The sequence below is a fragment of the Cottoperca gobio genome, chromosome 9 (assembly GCF_900634415.1).
Source record: "Cottoperca gobio chromosome 9, fCotGob3.1, whole genome shotgun sequence".
Lineage (NCBI taxonomy): Eukaryota > Metazoa > Chordata > Actinopteri > Perciformes > Bovichtidae > Cottoperca > Cottoperca gobio.
This window is the reverse complement of record NC_041363.1, coordinates 22052276-22071485: the sequence shown is the minus strand read 5'-3', so window position 1 is coordinate 22071485 and position 19210 is coordinate 22052276. Positions and strand designations below refer to the sequence as shown.

Genomic DNA, 19210 nt, shown 5'->3' with positions numbered 1-19210 from the left:
TCAGCATGCACTTTTTAACAAACTCTCCCTCATTAAAGGGTCGGGTTGATTTGGCGATTTCTTCTGCCACGATATAACTTGCCTTTACAGCAGCCTCATTTTGTGCTGTGACTTTTTTGAACATATTCTGTTGTGAAACCAAACCTCTTTTCATCTCCTCTACTTTCTGGCTCCTTTGAGTCGTGTCCCGGTCCTTGTACTTGTCCTGGTGTTTCGTTTCATAGTGTCGCCTAATGTTGTACTCCTTAGTTACCGACACGTTGGCTCCACAAACGAGACAAACAGGTCTGTCTTTTACATATATAAACAGATATTCTGTCTCCCACCTGTCCAGAAAAGTTCTGTTTTCTGCCTTCCTTTTCGCCATTGTTGGTAGGGGTAACACAGTGACACTGACAGTTGTAGAATGAGGCCGCAGCACGTCTGGGAGAGAGGCACGGGGAGGCGGGGTGAGCCGGCCGGCTTTCAGCAGAAGCGTTGCGCAAGAACACGGATGCTACTGACACAGAGGAGAGAGCATGGCTGGCGCGCCAAAACAACGGCAGAGCATTATGGGATTTGTAGTATTAGCGGTGAATGCGGTGTTACAGCGGCATCGCCGCTGTATAATACCGGCGGGCCAGCTCTAATGTTAATTTGGCCAGAGTTTGACACCCATGATCTAATGCCTTCGATATTCTTTTATATCCCTCTCCTGATTCTACTTTTCAACAATTACATCTGGCAGTTTCTTTGGTAACTCTTTGTGGTCCATGGCTCTCCCAGTAGGATGCAACACCAAACATTCAAACAAATACTTCAGCAACAGCTGACTTTACTCTGGTTTTAGTCAGAATCACTTTCATGGATGGAAGGTGTATGCTGTTTACCTACATGCATGATTTTGAATGTGATTGGTTAACTTTGAACACAGCTTGTTATGAAAGGGTGTGCAGACTTATGCAATCACTTTGTTGTTCTGATAATTAACTAGTTGTTTTCTCTGGATTTGTTTGTTGGAAGATCACATTAAAGATCGAACAAGTCTGACATTTACGTTGTTATTGATGTCTTTACGTTTCAAAAACCTGCAATTTCATAAGAGTGAGTAGACTTTATATATCCACTGTAAGTAGCAGAACACGTGTGAGGAATAAAGCATGGCATGTTGGAGAAGAGTTGTGCAACGGGTTTCATTTCAATCAAATCAATTAACTTTATTGTCATTTCGAGATTATACAATGTACAATTCAAATGAAATTTTGTTGTCCTGGCTTACTGTAAAAGTGAGTAAGAGTAATTGGTCATAAATATTTAAAAGTGTCGTGGTGCTGATGCATAAATATAAAATAAAATGTGTACTTAAAATATAAATGTACTTTATATAAATAACATATATACACACTCTAAAAATACTCTAAAGAGTTCTTAGAGTGGAGTTCACATCACATTGCTCAGGAGAGAAAGTTATTTCTGGTTCAACAGTCTGACGGTTTGGGGAAAGAAACTGTTGCAGAGTCTGGTTGTTCTGCTCCTTATGCTGCGGAACCTCTTGCCAGAGGGCAGCAGGGAGAACAGGCCGTGGGGGGGGGGGGGGTCTTTTATAATGTTCTGGGCTCTGGTGAGGCAGCGTTTATTAGCAGTGTCTCTGATGGAAGGAAGAGACGTCCCGATGATCTTCTCCGCTGTCCTCACCACTCTCTGCAGAGACTTCCAGTCTGAGGTGTTGCAGTTTCCAGACCAGGTAGAGATGCAACTGGTCAGTATGCTCTCTATGATAGAACGTGGTGAGGATGGGAGGGGGGGAGCTGTGCTCTTTTCAACCTGCGCAGAAAGTGCAGGCACTGCTGTGCCTTTTTCACTAGTGAGGAGGTGTGAAGGGACCAGGTCAGACTGTGAGTTGCACCCCCAAGAACTTGAGCAGGAGTGGGGGGGGGGGGGGGGTGTGACAGTGCTGTTTTTTCCTGAAGTCAACAATGATCTCTTTTGTGTTGTCAACATTCAGGATCAGGTTGTTGGTGTGATACCACTCTGTCAGATGTTTCACCTCCTCCCTGTAGGCCAGTTCGTTGTTGTCCCTGATGAGTCCCACCACAGTTGTGTCGTCCGCGTACTTCAGGATGTGGTTGGTACTGAACCTGGCACAACAGTCGTGGGTCATCAGGGTGAACAGCAGTGGACTCAGAATGCAGCCCTGTGGGGAGCCGGTGCTCAGAGAAATGGTGCTGGAGGTGCTGTTTCCAACCCGCACATGCTGGGGTCTGTTGGTGAGGAAATCCAGCAGCCAGTTACACAGGGGGGTGTTGAGGCCGAGGGGTCCCAGTTTGCTTACCAGATGGGGATGATTGTGTTGAATGCCGAGCTGAAATCCAGGACCAGCATTCGCACATGGGTGTTCTTCTCCTCCAGATGTGCCAGGCTCAGGTGGAGTGCAGAGGAGATGACATCCTCTGTGGAGCGGTTTGAGCGGTAAGCAAACTGGAACTGGTCGAGATTGGGGGGGAAGTATAGAGATGATATGGTCCTTGACCAGCCTCTCGAAGCACTTCATCATGATGGGGGTGAGTGTAATCATTCAGACAAGTGATTGGGGATTTTTTAGGCACTGGAACAATGGCTGCTGACTTGAAACATGATGGAACAATAGCCTGGTCCAGCGAGGTGTTGAAGATGTCCGTGAGGACATGGGCCAGCACAGTCCCTGAGCAGCCGTCCTGGAATACTGTCCGGGCCCGCCGCCTTCCGGGGGTTAACTTTCTTCAGCGTCCTCTGGACATCAGCTGTTTCGAGGATCAGTGATTGTTCATCATGCTTGGGGACAGCTTTCATTGCAGTTGTGTTGTTTAGTGCCTCAAAGCGTCCAAAGGGATTATTGAGGTTGTTGAGAAAGATTGTGTTGTCCTCACAGGGTGGTGGAGCAGCCTTGTATCCAGTGATGGTCTGAATACCCTGCCACATGCGCCTGGTATTCATGCCGTCATTAAAGAAACTCTGGATTTCTTTTACCAGGGGTGTGCTTAGCTTCTCTGATGGCACGGTCCAGGTGTCCGGTCCTCTTGCTGATTTCAGAGCCACCACGTCACCAGATTTGTAAGCGACGTTCCGTGCCTTCAGCAAGTCACGCAACTCCGTAGTCATCCAGGGTTTCTTGGATTTGATGGAGATGAATTGATTCTCACTTAGAAACATTCAGGAATCACATTTACCCTCCTACACCTTCACTGCAGCATTAAATATAATCATTTACAACAGTCTCCTGAGAAAATACATATTTCTTCACTTTGAGACTTTGTCTTATGAGAAACCAATAAAGCAGTTGTTGGTCAGCTTTGTAATCTGAAGTTGTAACAGTGTGTTGATGCTCAAGTGTGTTATAAAGAGGCTCATTGAAGAGAGGGAGGACTGAGGGTTGTACACACACATGTAGTGATGGCTGTCTGAAGGATTTGCTCTTTAGGAGAGTTTTCACTAAAGATTTGGTTCCTTCACTCTTACATGTGATTAATTGTGTGACCTACTGAAGGCAGTGTTCAGGGACAACATACCCACATGTGCATAATGTCATCCACATTATTGAATGTGCAATATGTATACAGTATGTGATGCATGGTCACATTATATTTCCTGTAAACGCCACAAGATGGAGACAAAGTCCACATTTTGTTCACAGCAGACTCATTTTGAACACTGAACATTTGATCTGTTACTTATTTACATGCATATTCCTGTTTGCTGCACAGGTTGATCAATAGCAGCACCTCTCAGCAGTTTATGATGGATTTTCTTTTAATACATATCCTTCACAAAAACCCATTGTGTTTGTCAGACATGCTGTATGTCCAGGGCAGATAAGAGATGCATCTCTGCTGTGGCTCTTGATGTTGTTGCTTCTTCAGACACCAGTTCAGTCGAGTCTCAAAGACATTATTCAGACTGAATGATATCTTGGACATGAGTCTTTTCAGCTCTTCAGAGGCCGACATTTATTTTGTGCTGCTGTACCATCATAAAACTCAATTATACAAGATATTAACACTGAATTCAAACATAGTTGTTGAGGAACTCAGACACAAGAATGGTGCACTCAAATGAACGACTCCGAGACGGATATAACAAAATAAAATGCTTTGCTGCAAACAAAGTACAAAACAATAGGTGGAAACAATCAGGGGCGGGGCAGACAATCACACCAAGGAAGGAAGTAATCAAGACATGACACAAGGGGAAGAGAACATTTCAAAACAAAACAGGAAGTGTACGACGAGACAAGACTTGAGTGAATCTAACTACACAAAAGGTCACATGACAACCACAGACTAACATGACATTAAACAAAAGCCTGATCTAAACCCTAAACATGAACATGACTACATTTAACATAGCTGATGAGACACAACAATAATTTATTCTCTGCTTCTCTCATTCTTTCTTTTTCTGCTGCTGTCAGAGAAAAACTGAAGTGCTACAGAAGTACATACAGGGCAACAGAAGTATCTGTGTTAGTGCAGTTTTTCTTTCCTGCCTTCAAACACTTACCACAAACATTTCACTGTTAGAATACAAGTCAGTGACAGCTCCTGCACGTTCTCCCTGTAGGACGGCTCATGAAGCACCGCCTTCACCGCCTCCAGGAAGATGTCTTTGTTTAATGTGCCAACGTCCAGCACTTTGGCATCGCCCTCGCTCTCATCCTGATCCTCCTGGTCAAACATCAGAGGAAGGCCGACGATGGGAACTCTGTGGTAGTTGGCCTCTTGAAGTCTGTTGGTGCCTCCGTGGTCCACAAACACTCTTTGGGCGTCATAAGAGTTATTTTTGGGGCAGCCTGTCCAACAGCACCTTGCTTGTTTCCCCAATTCGGACTGCAAGGAATCTGGGTGTTACATTGGACGACCAACTGTCACTGCCAACATCTCTGCAACAGTCGGCTTCTGCAGAAACACTCTTTACAGGGGTGTCAAACATACGGCCTGTGGGCCGGAACCGGTCCACTGAGGGTCGCACACAACACTGCCAAGCAAGCAAACTGTTCATGCTGGAGCTGCCGGTAAAAAAACTTCTGGAACTGGCGGGTTCTGTCAACATTACACTCGCAGCCTCATTACCCAAAATGTCTTTGTCAAAAAAGGAGAAACGTGGACACGGAGTGTAGAGTTTTCCAAGAAAAATGGACCGTTTCCTATTTATTCACAGAGGTGTGTGCTCGGTGTGTTCACAGCAGCTTTCAGTGCTCAAAGATTATAATATTTGGCGTCACTATGAGACTCATCATGGCGAATGGTCTGAAGAAACAGCAGCCTGAAGCCGAGATGTCGGCGCGAAATAGCATTAGCATCAAAGCCATACTGCAGTGTTTCGCTCGCCGTTCACGGTCAAGGCTTCTGATCTGCCCGTCGACATCCAACTTGAAGTAATCAACTTGCAGTGTGATTCAGATTTGAGGGAAAAATTTGTCTCGGTGGGCTTGGACACCTTTTATCAGCATCTCTTGACAGGGCACCCCACATTGACAGCTCTCGCTGCAAAGGTTTTGTGCATGTTTGGGACTACCTACCTTTGTGAACAACTTTTCTCTGTAATGAGCATCAATAAAACAAAGCTCTACAGAGCTCTAGGCTCACACACAAACACTTAAATGACATCCTGGCTGCTCCTCAGGATTTGAAGCCTGATATTGACGCACTTGTGACGCTAAAAGATGCCAAGTTTCAGGAGCAAACAGTGAGTAAGCATACTTAATGTAAAATGCTGCTTCGGACACTTTTGCACGTTATATATTTCCGTGAGAATATATTTCTGTGAAAGTGAATACTTACTGTGGAAATATTTAAAGACATTGAACAGTGAAATATAATGTCAGTCAGCAGCTGCAGTACAAAGAGACACAACCTTTATGTATTTACATGTATACATTTACAAGGCAGGCGGATAACTTAATGCCTCCTTAATAGTTGTTACTTTAGTTTGTGTTTGTGTGTCAGGATTACTACACAGATGTGGAAATTAATGTCATTTTCTAATTATGTCTATATCTTGACAAGTTGTTTTGATCATAAAGTAAAATACTATATTGTTCCAGATACCTGTGACTAAATGTGTTGTGCCTGATACACTGTGATCTGTAAGTTGTAATGCAACTAAATGATAAACTGAGGCATAATATTGTTGAAATTGCACTTTTAGGTTGTTCATAATGTTTTGTAAAAAGATAAATCATTAAATGTGAACATTTTCAGAATGTACTTGTTTGCACTAAAACAAAGGGAAACATTTTGAGATCTCGTTATTTATAGGTTATTATATGATTTTACTAGTCCGGCCCACTTGAGATCAAATTGGCCCCTGAACTAAAATGAGTTTGGCACCCCTGCTTTACAACATCAGGAGGATACGTCCCCTACTGACTCAGAAGGCAACGCAGGTTCTGGTTCAGGCTCTTGTCATCTTACTGCTTGACTCCTGCATGTGCCAGTCAACCTCTACAGCTCATCCAGAATGCAGCAGCCCGACTGGTCTTTAACCTACCTTAGTTCTCCCACACTACACCTCTCCTCTGCTCCCTTCACTGGTTACCAGTGGGGGCCAAAATCTGCTCTAAGATTCTGGTCCTGGCCTACCGTGCTGTGAATGGATCAGCCCCTTCCTACATCCAGGCCATGATCAAACCACACACCCCAGCTCGCTCACTTCGCTCTGCATCGGCCAATCGGCTCGCTACTCCCTCACTGTGAGTGAGACCCAGACAGTGACGTGCGGTGAGGTTTATGGCTGGGGAGGCACTGACTCTTTCAGAGTCAGATATACAGAGAGAATGCATGTGCTCAACCTAGTTTGCGAGGGATTGCGCAATCCGAGGGGAGGCTCAGCTCGTCGCTGCCTCAGCTCGCATCTCTCCTGTATCTGAACAGAGAATACGCAAATTAAGCGATTTGGACTAGAAAAATTATCAATATTATTTAAATCATACAGAAAATGCATTTATAGCACAGACCAGTGGACACATATACATTTATATTTTATTGTTATTAATTGTTTTACTTTTCATAATAACGGGGGAGGCTCTGCCTGTTTCAACTGCAAAAAAAAAAATCTCTTTGTATGTTGCACTTACATTGGTTTGTTTGAAGCTATTGTTCTGCATTTAAATGATGTCACCCATTTAAAGCTGATTGTCACAACCTGGCTCGAGAGGAGGTGACAAGGAGGGAGACCACACAATCAAATAACTTTTCTATATGGTTTAATTTAAGTAAATGATCCACAAAGCACAAGCACAATACAAATAGCAGCAGCAGGCCAGAGGGAAGAGACAGAGAAGATCTTGCAGGTCTCTTTATAGCCTGAGCCCAGCCTGCTCAGTTGTGCTGAATCAGTGATGAGGAGATGACGAGGTCTCAGCTCCACCAATCAACCTCCTGAAACACAGGTTAAGCACACAACATGGGAAGGACAGGACAAGGCCACCTCTGAGGCCGTCACACTCCCCCCCCATAAGACAGGGTTCCTACCCTGGACCCTACCCACACAATATTATTTTTCTAAAAAGGTGCTTGGCCGAAACAACCCCCCTACCAAACACAACTTTACCCAATTTAACACTTCTCCAGACTCGGCAACTCCAACCTCAGCAACCTTGGTGCCTGGAAGCAATTTAAGAGGAAGGGAAACCAAAACTGCAGAGGACAATGTACAACACACGTTAGTCAAGTACAGGGTAACTTGCGAAAGGTTACAAAGGTGCATAAAGGGTTAAAGCATCCGCCATAACATTATCTTTTCCCTTAATATGGTGGATGTCCAGGTTGTAAGGCTGCAAAAACAGGGCCCACCGCATGAGCCTCTGATTCGGGTTCTGTAGAGAGTTCAAAAAGGTGAGTGGGTTATGATCGGTAAATACTACAATTGGCATTCCAGAGTCAAGGTAGACATGGAAGTGCCGCAAAGCCAAGATCATTGCCAGTGCGTCTTTTTCTATCACTGAGTAATTCAGCTGGCAGGATTTGAACGTTTTGGAAAAGAAGCTAACTGGACGTTCAATCCCTTGTTTATAGTTTGGAGGAGTACGGCCCCTGCTCCAATATGGCTTGCATCCACATGAAGCTTGAAAGGCTGGTCCAATCGGGGCGCTAACAGGACTTGTGCAGAACACAACAAAGCTTTCACGTTACCAAAAGCTTGCCAACATAAGGCAGAACAAATACATTTTGATTTGGCCTTCAGCAAGTCAGTTAGAGGAGCGACCACTGTTGAGAAATTCCGGCAAAAACAGCGGTAATATCCAACCAAACCCAAAAACCTCATTAGTTCCTTTTTAGTGGTGGGAACCGGGAATTCGTCCATAGCTGAAACTTTGGCAACGACAGGCCGCATATGACCCTGACCCACCACCTTACCAAGATATGACAGTGGCTTTTGCAAACTCACATTTCGCTAAATTTACAGTCAAATTTCCCTCGGCTAGTCGTTCAAACAAAGCATGAATACGTTTTACATGATCTCCCAGGTATTACTGTATATAACCACATCATCTAAATATACAGCGCAACCGTCAAGTCCATTAACGACCACATTCGATAGATATCTATCTATCTATCTATCTATCTATATTTTCTTAACTCCCAAATGCCCTGTCTGATCATGCGAACATTTCAAAACTGCATTTCGATACTTAGTTGGCACCACTATTTTAACTACCGGATCACTCACAATCAAAACCCTGGGGCACCCACTTACGCACCAATACCTCACTCTGCAGGAAATACCCAGAAGCTGCACTTTTAGCATCATTGCTAGGCCGCACCTGGTCAAACAGCTCACTCAAAGCAGCGTCAGCTCGCTGTTCACCACTAAGCTCCTGCTGTGAGATGGGAAGAGATTCAGGTACATGCAACTCCCTAAATCACACTCTTCCTCCTCAACGGAAGAATCTGACCTAGCGCTAGTCATTGCCTGTGTCACAGCACAAACTGTGAAGACATCAGGGAATTCCTGTTGACACTTATCTGGTTCTTTCAACAAAGGAGTAGACTTAACAGATGGGGAGCCATCCTGACCATCAGCCCAAACCCGGTTACCAGCCAAATCATTTCTCATAATGATATCTATCCCATCGATAGGCAAGGCAGGCCGGACCCCAATGTGGACCTCACCATTCAAAAGGCCACAACACAGACTGGCTCTGTGCAAAGAAACACACAGAGTGGTTAAGCCCATTCCCAGCACACAATCACCAGTATCTGAGTCCTGAGAAAAGGGCAGCACGGAAGCTAGAATAAATGAATCCTTAGCGCCTGTATCTCGTAGAATTATCACAGGCACTTTAATAGCATTCCCAGTGAGAGATACAACCCCATCTGACACAAGCTTCAAAACCAGAATATTTTCCAGCTTCAGATTTTACTGAATCCAGCACCTCCTCCAAAACAACTGGAATTGTCCTAACTGGAGCACTGAGAGCAACTGGTCTAATATAACTACCACCTGTGTGATTTATCCTACTTTCCAGTAGAGGACACTCTGCTTTCCAATGTCCCCTCTCATGGCAATAGTTACACGCATGATCAAAGTGAGATGAACGCGGACCAGGATTCCTCTTTGCGGACTCAGACCAAGAGAATTTTGCGGAGTGATCAACAGCTTTAGCAGTAGCATTATCTGCCCCACAGTTTTTTCCAAACTTTCCTTTATGTGCCAGCACATACTCATCTGCCATGGTAGCAGCTTTAGAGGCAGTCTCAATTCCACGCTCAGCAATACGAGTGGCAACCTCAGGTGGAATACACTCTTTAAACTGCTCTAGCACCATCAGATCAAACAGATCTTTAAAAGTAGTAACTTCCAACGCCAAACACCACCTATTGAAATGTTTAATTAATTCCCTTACAAATGCGACATGTGACTGCTCGTCAGACTTCCTCCCAGACCTAAATCGTTGCCGATAGGCCTCTGGTACCAACTCATAAGCTTTCAAAACAGAATCTTTAACAGTAGAATATTTCTGGCTTTCAACTGCACTAAGCGCTGAATAAGCTTCTTGGGCTTTTCCTGTCAATACCGATTGCAACATCACTACCTGGTCAGCCTCGGGCCACCCTCTCCCATTGGCAACACGTTCAAAAAGGGAGCAAAAAGGTTCTGGATCTCTTTCAAACTTCGGTACGAGACGCAAGTGTCTCACCACATCAAACCTTTTCAAATTTTGTGAACCGTATTCACCTGAATCCCTAGTATCAGCATTACTTGACTTAATTAGGTCTAACCGGTACTGCTCTAACTCCAATCTTCCCTTTTCCAAAGACTGTCGTTCCTTTTCCAATTTATCCCTCTCTATCTGCAACAGCAATAGTTCTTTATGTTGCGCGAACGTTAAAGCTATTGTAGGAGAATCCACAGACTCACCAACATTGTCACTTGGACTCTGTAGTGTAGCTGGCAAAATACCGATTTCCGTTAAAGTATCCCACAATGACCCTTTAATTTCCTTTAACCGTTTTTCTCCAACAACATCATAATGCTCAACAAGCTTCAAAAGTTGCACTTTTGTACAACTATCCAACAGTTCCTCAGACGGAGACTGAACAAAGTTAGCCACAGTAGCCATAACTACAAACACCAAGTCCTCCAACACTAATGCAACAGGGTTAATGGCTGTTTTAACGATGGAACCCAATCCCTCTGGCTACCTATTTAACCAATACTAACTGACTCACTCAACCCTAGTCCTCATGCAGGATTGTGGCGGGATGGATTAAGCACAAAAACCAGCAACCCGGTTAACTTCCAGCATGCTGAAAGTCACCTAGACAGTCCTAGAAGTGCAACCGAGCAATGCTCTAACCACTTACTGCACAAAAATAACAAACAAAAATAAAAAAGAGTTCAATAGAGATAGCCAGTGTGTCACTTTGCTTATGCCTAACAGGAATAAGGGTTCCAAATTATTTACCAGCCCTCAACTCCCCAATAGCAGCTCAGGAAAACATTCACCAACCTATGCCTAGACAGACAAATTGCTCTTAATTACAACCAACAGCCAAAATTAAAGACTGAGGCCTCCCAAATCTAATACTTTCCTCCTCTAAAGGCAAGCCAGAGACTTTACCTAATAGCTAAATGCTAACAGTCTTCTACTCAATATTAGACAACTCACACACACACACACAATCAAATAATTTTTCTATATGGATTAATTTAAGTAAATGATCCACAAAGCACAAGCACAATACAATACAATACAATACAATACAATACAATACAATACAATACAATACAATACAATACAATACAATACAATACAATACAATACAATACAATACAATACAAATAGCAGGCAGCAGGCCAGAGGGAAGAGACAGAGAAGATCTTGCAGGTCTCTTTATAGCCTGAGCCCAGCCTGCTCAGGTGTGCTGAATCAGTGATGAGGAGATGACGAGGTCTCAGCTCCACCAATCAACCTCTTGAAACACAGGTTAAGCACACAACATGGGAAGGACAGGACAAGGCCACCTCTGAGGCCGTCACATGATGTACTTGCAAGATTCTTGCTGTTTGAAGTTATATTCTCATCATTGTTTGCACTTATTGTAAGTTGCTTTGGACAAAAGTGTCAGCTAAATAAACTGTAACGTAACGTAATGTCCCCAAGCTCATAATAATGACTCCATGCTCTGCAGAGCTCAAGACAAAGTCCTTCAGGTGTTGAGGAAGCAGCTTGGCGGGTTTACACTGTGGTGGGACAAAGAACTCAAAGAAAAAGTCAGTTCTCATCAACCAAATATCTGCCGCCTGAACGAACTCATCATAGTGGACGTCAGGACCAATGTGATGTTGGACAAATGGCGTGTAGTGAAATCGGGGTGGATGACGCTGTCATCTACGTGATGCAGATATCTCTCTCTCACCTGGAGAAGGCTGGGGGCACTGTGGGAATCATGTTCTTTGATTTCTCCAGTGCCTTCAACATCACTCAACCCAGGCTGCTGGGGGACAAGCTGGAGCGCTCGGGGTGGATCATCACCTCACCAGCTTAGATCATGGACTACCTCACCAACCGTCCACAGTACATGAGGACCTGGGAGTGTCACTCGGACATGATTGTCTGCAGCACGGGGGCCCCCAAGGAACGGTTCTGGCGTCGTTTCTCTTCACCCTCTACACTGCAGAATTCACCCACAACACAGCAAAGTGTCACCTGCAGAAGTTTTCTGATGACTCTGCTATTGTCGGCCTCATCTCTGACGGGGATGACAAGGAGTGCAGAGAGTTGACACAGGACTTTGCCCTCTGGTGCCAGAGGAACCACCTCCTGCTCAACGCAGGGAAGACCAGGAAGCTATACAGGGAGTGGATATCAGGAGGCGCCATCATTCTCCCCCAACACCAGTGAACAAACCTGGGAACGGACATTGATATTGTAAAAGAGTGTTCACCTGAACAATAAACTGGACTGGTCAGATAACTCTGCTGCTCTGTTTAAGAAGGGACAGAGCAGCTTTATATGCTGAGGAGACTGAGGTCTGACCTTCTTTGACTCTGTGGTGGCATCAGCCATTTGTTATGGAGTGGTGTGCTGGGGCAGCAGCATCTCAGCTGCTGACAGGAAGAGACTGAACAGACTGGTTAAGAAGGCCAGCTCTGTCCTGGGGAGCCCTGATTCTGATTCTCCATCTTTGAAATAAGCTGAAGTTAGAGTGGAGTCTCACGACGGAGCTGCAGCATTCTTATCGTGAAATAATTCATGTCGTTCAAATTTAAATGTACTGTTTTAGGGTACTGTAGGGTTTTGATGTTTACTGGACCTTTTCCATGGATGGTTGGACCTGTTTGTCTGTTTGAGCTGCTGTTCATGAATCATCCAGCAGAGAGCAGAGTGTTAGTGTGACTTCTAGTTTCCTCTCTATAAATAACAGACTACAGTCACATCAGCTGAGGTGGCGGAAGATTGTGCCAAGAAGAAGGAAGTAGATGATGAACAATAGCGGACCCAGTACTGAACCCTAGGGGACACCTCGTGAAACAGCAGAACACCTGGACCTGTGGTTGCTCAGTTGCACATATTGTTGTCTGTCAGAGAGATATGATGAAAACCATGAAAGTGCTACAACAAAGATTCCAATGTCAACCAGGTGCTGGATGAGTGTCAGGTGGGAGATGGTGTCAAAGGCAGCGGTGAGATCAAGGAGGATGAGGATGGTGAGTAGTCCAGAGTCCGCTGCACGGAGGAGGTCGTTGGTGAGTTTAACGAGGGCTGTTTCAGTACTGTGGTTGGGGTGGAAACCAGATTGAAAAGGTTCATGGAGGTTGTTTGTGTCGAGGTGGAACTGAAGTTGAGCAGCAACGACTCTTTCAAGGGTTTTGGATATGAAGGAGAGGTTGGAGATGGGTAGGTAATGATTAAGGTCAGCTGGGTCAGCACAAGGCTTTTTGAGAACCGGCGTAATTGCAGCTGTTTTGAGGGAGGGGGGTACAGATCCAGTGGTGAGGGAGGAGTTAATGATTCTTGTGATCACGGTGGAAAAGGAAGGCAGACGAGGATAGTGGGGAGGGGGTCGAGCTGACAGGTAGTGGGTTTGGATTTAAGGATGAGCTTGGAGATGGTAGATTCTGTTGCTAATGAGAAATTGGAGAGGCTGCTGGTGAATGGTTGGCCGATGGTAACCATCCAACGTGGATCACTTGGGGAAGTGCAGGATGAGGCCAGCTGATGATGGATGGTGTTGATTTTGGTGTCAAAGAATTGCAGGAAGTCGTTGCAGTGGTCGGTGGAGACATCTGGAGGGAGAGTTGTAGCAGGCTGAAGTAGGTGGCTGACTGTTGAGAAGAGGGTTCTAGTGTTATTTTTACCTGGTGTTAGATCATGATGAAGGGCTTATCTTGAGCATCTGGACACATTATGAAACTCTTGGAAGTCTCAACAATAACTTTATGTTTTTTAATCACTTCAACAGATTTGATTGAAAGGATCATGAAGACGTCAGGCAGGATAAAAGTTTAGGGGAAGTCATGTTACTGTGGCTGAAAAGTAAAAATGTTGTCAAACTTGTTTATTGTCAGTCAGCCTGTTGAAAAGTTCAGTCCTCGTTAGACTAGAATACAACACTCCTCTCCGTGTTTGTAGCATTTCATGAGCATTTTCATTTCTTATTTAATGAATAAACCGGAAAGATCAGCTTTTGTTTTTTAAACTTATTTTACCGTTTGTAGTAAATAAATGACAGAGCAGCATTTCCTGCTGTTGATAGTTCACCCTGTGACAGAGATACATGGAAACAAAAGAAGATTTTGATATTGTTGAACAGAGCTGAGACGCCAGGACAGGGTGTGAGATCTCTGCTGGAAAACACACGTCTGGAGTGAATCAAGTGGAGAAGTGGAGAGACTGTAAGTCGGTGAGTCCTAAATATAACTTTATGTTTTTTAATCACATCAACAGAGTTGAATTGAAATGAACATGAAGATGTCAGGCAGGATAAAGGTTTAATGAATGAGTTCAGTTTATTCCAGCACACAACTTTTGAGACCTTCAACCTAAAATGAGGTTTAATGAGACAAACATGTTTCCTGCAGAACTCTGGTCTGAAGGGAATCCACTCCCATATGTACATGTACCTCAACAACTCTTGTGTTCTTCTGCAGAGATACATCAGGAAAACATCAGTGTGGGCTTCTGCACATGTTTGAATACCTGCAGTCTGAAGGGATCAAGCTTTAACGCTTATCTCTTTACACTTTATAGTTAATAAAGTTGAAAGTCGTCTGGAGTCAATAACTATAACTCATGTTGTACAGAGGAAAGGTGTAAAGTAGATAAACAGGCGGTGCAGCTTCTGTCTCAGAACAGGAAGCTAAACTTTGAATTGTTGTGTGAGTGACGAGCCTGACACTGACTGTTGTTGGTCAAAGTTCACACAGTCGTTTAGAGGTATTTTATCTGAACAGACTGAAGCTGTGACGTTTCAGAGCAGAACAGTTTGAAATGACCAAACAGAGGCACGTCACACTTTGAACTATATTTCCTGATGGTTCTGAGAGACGTGCTGTCAGGATGGAGAAGCTGCACAAAATCAACAAAGTCAAAGACTGTGATGTTTTCACTTCTCATCCCTCTGTTCCAGATCCTTACCACGCTGTAAGACTGGAAGGTCTGTGGGAAGTGTTGCTATTTAACAACTCGTGTGCCTGAACTACACGCTTTCTTACGATGTTCTGCTTCTGTGTCTAGATATTGTGTCAACTGTTATCTGGATGTTTTGTTTGCACTCCAGGAAGAGTGACTGCTACAAGAACACTAAAGAAAGAGATGTAAAAGTATTTCCAGGAGAGCTGTGTTGTGTCCTTCTAGGTTTTACTTTAGAGGCTGAAAACACAAGTTATGACAATAAGAAATCTGTTTTATTTGAACATTTTGAGGATGAAGACTTTCTACTTTCTTATCTTTATAGCTCCTCAACAATACCGTCTCTGTCCGACATCTTTCACTGTCATGTTTATAAACTCTAAATATCTTTAAGACATTGACAGAACATGTATGTGTTGTTGATCATTTCTTTATTTTGCAGGTGTTAATCTTTAAAAGATAATTCCAACAAATGCATGATGAGATAAACTCATGTAGTGTGATCCTTAGAGTCAGTAGAGGGTGAGTGAGTGAAAATACTCTCGTGCTGAGAGACTTGATGTCGACTCGATATCAAGATTGTTATTTGTACATTTACTCTGACAAAATGTAGAAACAATTATAATGAAGTCAGTTTGTTTTAAAAGAAATGAAAAGTGAACAACAGCTTTGTTCCTATAAGTGCACATTAAGAGAGTGCTATTTCTTTAGTCCAACTGGATATATGAACACCGTCAAACAGGCGTGTTAGCAGAACATGTTTCCTGTTGCACTGGCTGAAGAATAAAACTGTCAAACTGGTTTCATGTCACTCAGCCTGTTGAAATGTTCAGTCAAAGACACAAACCTCTCCTTGTTTGTGCCTTTATGAGCATTTCCAACTCTTTATTTAGTGAACAATGAAATATAACTTCATCTTTTTTACTGGAGCGTCCTCTGTACTAAGACTGAGTCCTGACCGCTGCGGTCAATGTTCCAATCCGACCCGTGGCCCTTTGCTGCATGTCGTCCCCTGCCCCCCCCTCTCATCTCTCTTTGACTCGTCTATCGAATAACCAAAAGAAATAACTTTAAGATCTGCTTTTTAAATGATTGAACCTCTTGTGTTTGTCTTCCAACAGATACCTGTACAAAGTAATTGTCCCCAACTGAAGGAAAAGCTCAACATTTCCCTCTGAAAGACATCCTGACGTCACCATCTGCTGGTGAATAAATGACAGAGCAGCATTTCCTGCTGTTGATAGTTCACCCTGTGACAGAGATACATGGAGACAAAAGAAGATTTTGATATTGTTGAACAGAGCTGAGACGCCAGGACAGGGTGTGAGATCTCTGCTGGAAAACACACGTCTGGAGTGAAGAGAAAGGACAGTAACTTGTTGAGTCTTGCTTTTAAAAGACAACAGGGACCGAGACAGATGGCTGAGAAAACCGCTCTTTTTGAAAGTTTCCTGAACTGCCATGTGTGTTCAGAGACTTTCAGAGATCCTGTGTCTCTGAGCTGCAACCACAGATTCTGTTCCAGCTGCCTGCAGAACTTCTGGGAACAAAGTAAGAACAGAAACTGTCCCATTTGTAAAAGAAAGACCTCAAAAGATATATTAGTGGACTTTGCACTGAAGGAACTGGCCGACTGCTTTGCTAAGAGGCTGAAAGTTGGATCATCTGAGACGGAGAAAGGAGAGAAGAAGGTGGAGGTGTTGTGTAGTAAACATCAAGAAGAGCCTCGATTGTTCTGTAAGGATGAAGATAGAGTTCTGTGTCCTGTCTGTGACTTTTCTCTCCACCAGAGTCACACGGTGGTTCCTGTAGAACAAGCAGTCAGTGAGCTGAAGGACCAGCTGACATGTGACTTAGAGTCTCTGCAGGACAAGAGGGACAAACACGAACAAGTGGAGGAAACATACAACAAAGTGATTCAAGAGTCCAAGAAGCAGCTGTTGTCCACAGAGACGCAGATCAGAGCAGAGTTCAACAAGCTCCACCAGTTCCTGAAAGAGGAAGAGGAGTCCAGACTGGCAGCTCTGAGGGAGGAAGAGGAGCAGAAGGGGAAGACTATCAGCAGAGAGATGAAGATGATTCAGGAGCAGATCTCCTCTCTGTCACATAGTATCTCTGCTGTTGAAGAAGACCTGCAGAAACACAAGGTGCCATTCCTCAGCAGTTATAAAGCCACTCAGACCAGAGCCAGAGTCCAGTGCTCACTGTCAGATCCACAGCTGCTCTCAGGAGCGCTGATAGATGTGGCCAAACACCTGGGCAACCTGTCCTTCAGAGTCTGGGAGAAGATGAAGGAGAAGGTCCACTTCAGTCCTATCCTTCTGGACCCAAACACTGCAGCCCGCTGGCTCTATCTGTCTGATGATCTGACCAGTGTGAGACGTGGAGACACAAACCAGCAGCTTCCTGATAATCCAGAGAGATTCACTAAGTATGTTGATGTTCTGGGCTCTGAGGGCTTCAGCTCAGGGAAACACAGCTGGGAGGTGGAGGTGGGAGATCATCCTGTCTGGAATGTAGGTTTGGTTAAAGAGTCAGTTGACAGGAAGGGAAAGATATACTGTTCACCAAAATATGGAATCTGGTGTTTATTACATCGCAGTGGGAAATACACTAATGGTGTTGGTAAGACTGTCAGAGTGAAGAAGAATCTCCAGAGGATCAGAGTCCAGCTGGACTATGACAGGGGGGAGGTTTCCTTCTCCGACCCTGAAGACATGACTCACATCTGCACTCTCAGAGACACTTTCACTGAGAAACTCTTCCCATGGTTCAGTATTGGAAAAGCTGGTGAAGCTAAAACTGCTGATATCAAAATGTGTCCCACTGAGATTTCTCTGTGGCGTTCAGGGAGGGTGGTGACGTCTCAGTGATTTATTAGGATTGTTATGCTGGAGGTGGTTTTTTGTCAGTTACAGATAATTCCAGTTAAATGTTTATAGATGAGAATGGTGTAATTGTAAAGTACATGAAGAAAATGTAGAGATGCAGGTTAAAGAAAGAATGAGATGTGATCTCTTTCAGCAGGTCACATGATGGATCACGTTCCTTGATTGTTGTATAATATACAATATATTTCCACAGCACAGAATGAGAAACTAAAGCATAAATGTCGGCAGAATTATGTGTTGGTGGTGTAAATGTGCTGCAAGAACTGGGACGAGTAGATTCCATGTGTTCATCTTATTGTACTTATATCTACAAATGTTATTTTCCCAGACATGAGAAACAACCTTTTGTATCTTAATACAGTCATATTGTTTCTCCAGTGTTTTGATAAAACGTCAGGTCTTACTGTGCACAATGTAAGAACAGTGAATGTTAGTGTAATAATTCACCTGTGATTTGTTGAGCGTGTGTGACTGTCGACATATTCTATATATTATTTCAGTTTATCCATAACAATAAATAAATCTTCTTTATTTGTGCTTCTTTGACTGTAGAAGATTCTACAGGAATAACCTGATGAAGTTTATATTGTTCTTCAATGTTTAATCCATATTAGAGGAGCCCAGAATGGCAAGAAAATCAGACATCAAATATTGACTTTAAGATTGTGTGCATTTGGGCTGCGACTAAATATTATTTCTGTTATCAAATAATGTGTTGATTGTTTTAATCAAAATATCTTTAAAGTGTGAAAAATGCCAAATAAAAACAGCAAAATGTCAAATTTGAGCAAATGTTTGGATTTGTTACCTGATGAATGATTTAAACGATTGATGTTTTAAATCGGCAGCGATATGTATTAGTAAGTACAGCTGGCAGTTCATTAAACAATGTAACAAGAAGTGTCATTTCTAATAATATGTATAATATATATGATATATGCTGATGCAGGTGATCATGTGTCTCTCCTCCCCTCCCTCTCTTCTTCTCCCTCTCTATCTGTATGCATTTATGTAAATGTATGTTACTAACTCATCATCCGGGGTATCATCCCGGAGTGTCTGTCTCTCATGTGGCAGGTTGCCTCTGATAAAGTTCACGTCAGGATCATGTAAGATTCAAACTGCTGGCTCTATCTGTCTGATGATCTGACCAGTGTGAGACATGGAGACACAAACCAGCAGCTTCCTGATAATCCAGAGAGATGCACTGAGTATGTTGATGTTC

The 19210-nt window shown here is 43.6% G+C and overlaps 1 protein-coding gene across 4 annotated transcripts; it reads left to right on the top strand.

The window, feature by feature from the left end:
* The first annotated feature begins 1010 nt into the window (after positions 1-1010).
* On the top strand, positions 1011-18625 carry LOC115013308 (nuclear factor 7, brain-like). 4 transcript variants are annotated; one of them, XM_029439513.1, is made up of 3 exons: positions 13763-13776; positions 14277-14366; positions 16216-18625. In XM_029439513.1, exon 3 carries the CDS (start codon positions 16513-16515, stop codon positions 17965-17967), a length of 1455 nt encoding a protein of 484 aa, XP_029295373.1. In that variant the 5' UTR covers positions 13763-13776; positions 14277-14366; positions 16216-16512; the 3' UTR covers positions 17968-18625. The 4 variants fall into 4 exon arrangements, with proteins under 4 accessions (XP_029295375.1, XP_029295373.1, XP_029295372.1 ...); XM_029439515.1 differs by lacking the exons at positions 13763-13776; positions 14277-14366 and adding an exon at positions 1011-1083; XM_029439512.1 differs by lacking the exon at positions 13763-13776 and having other exon boundaries at positions 13821-14358.
* Positions 18626-19210: the final 585 nt, after the last annotated feature.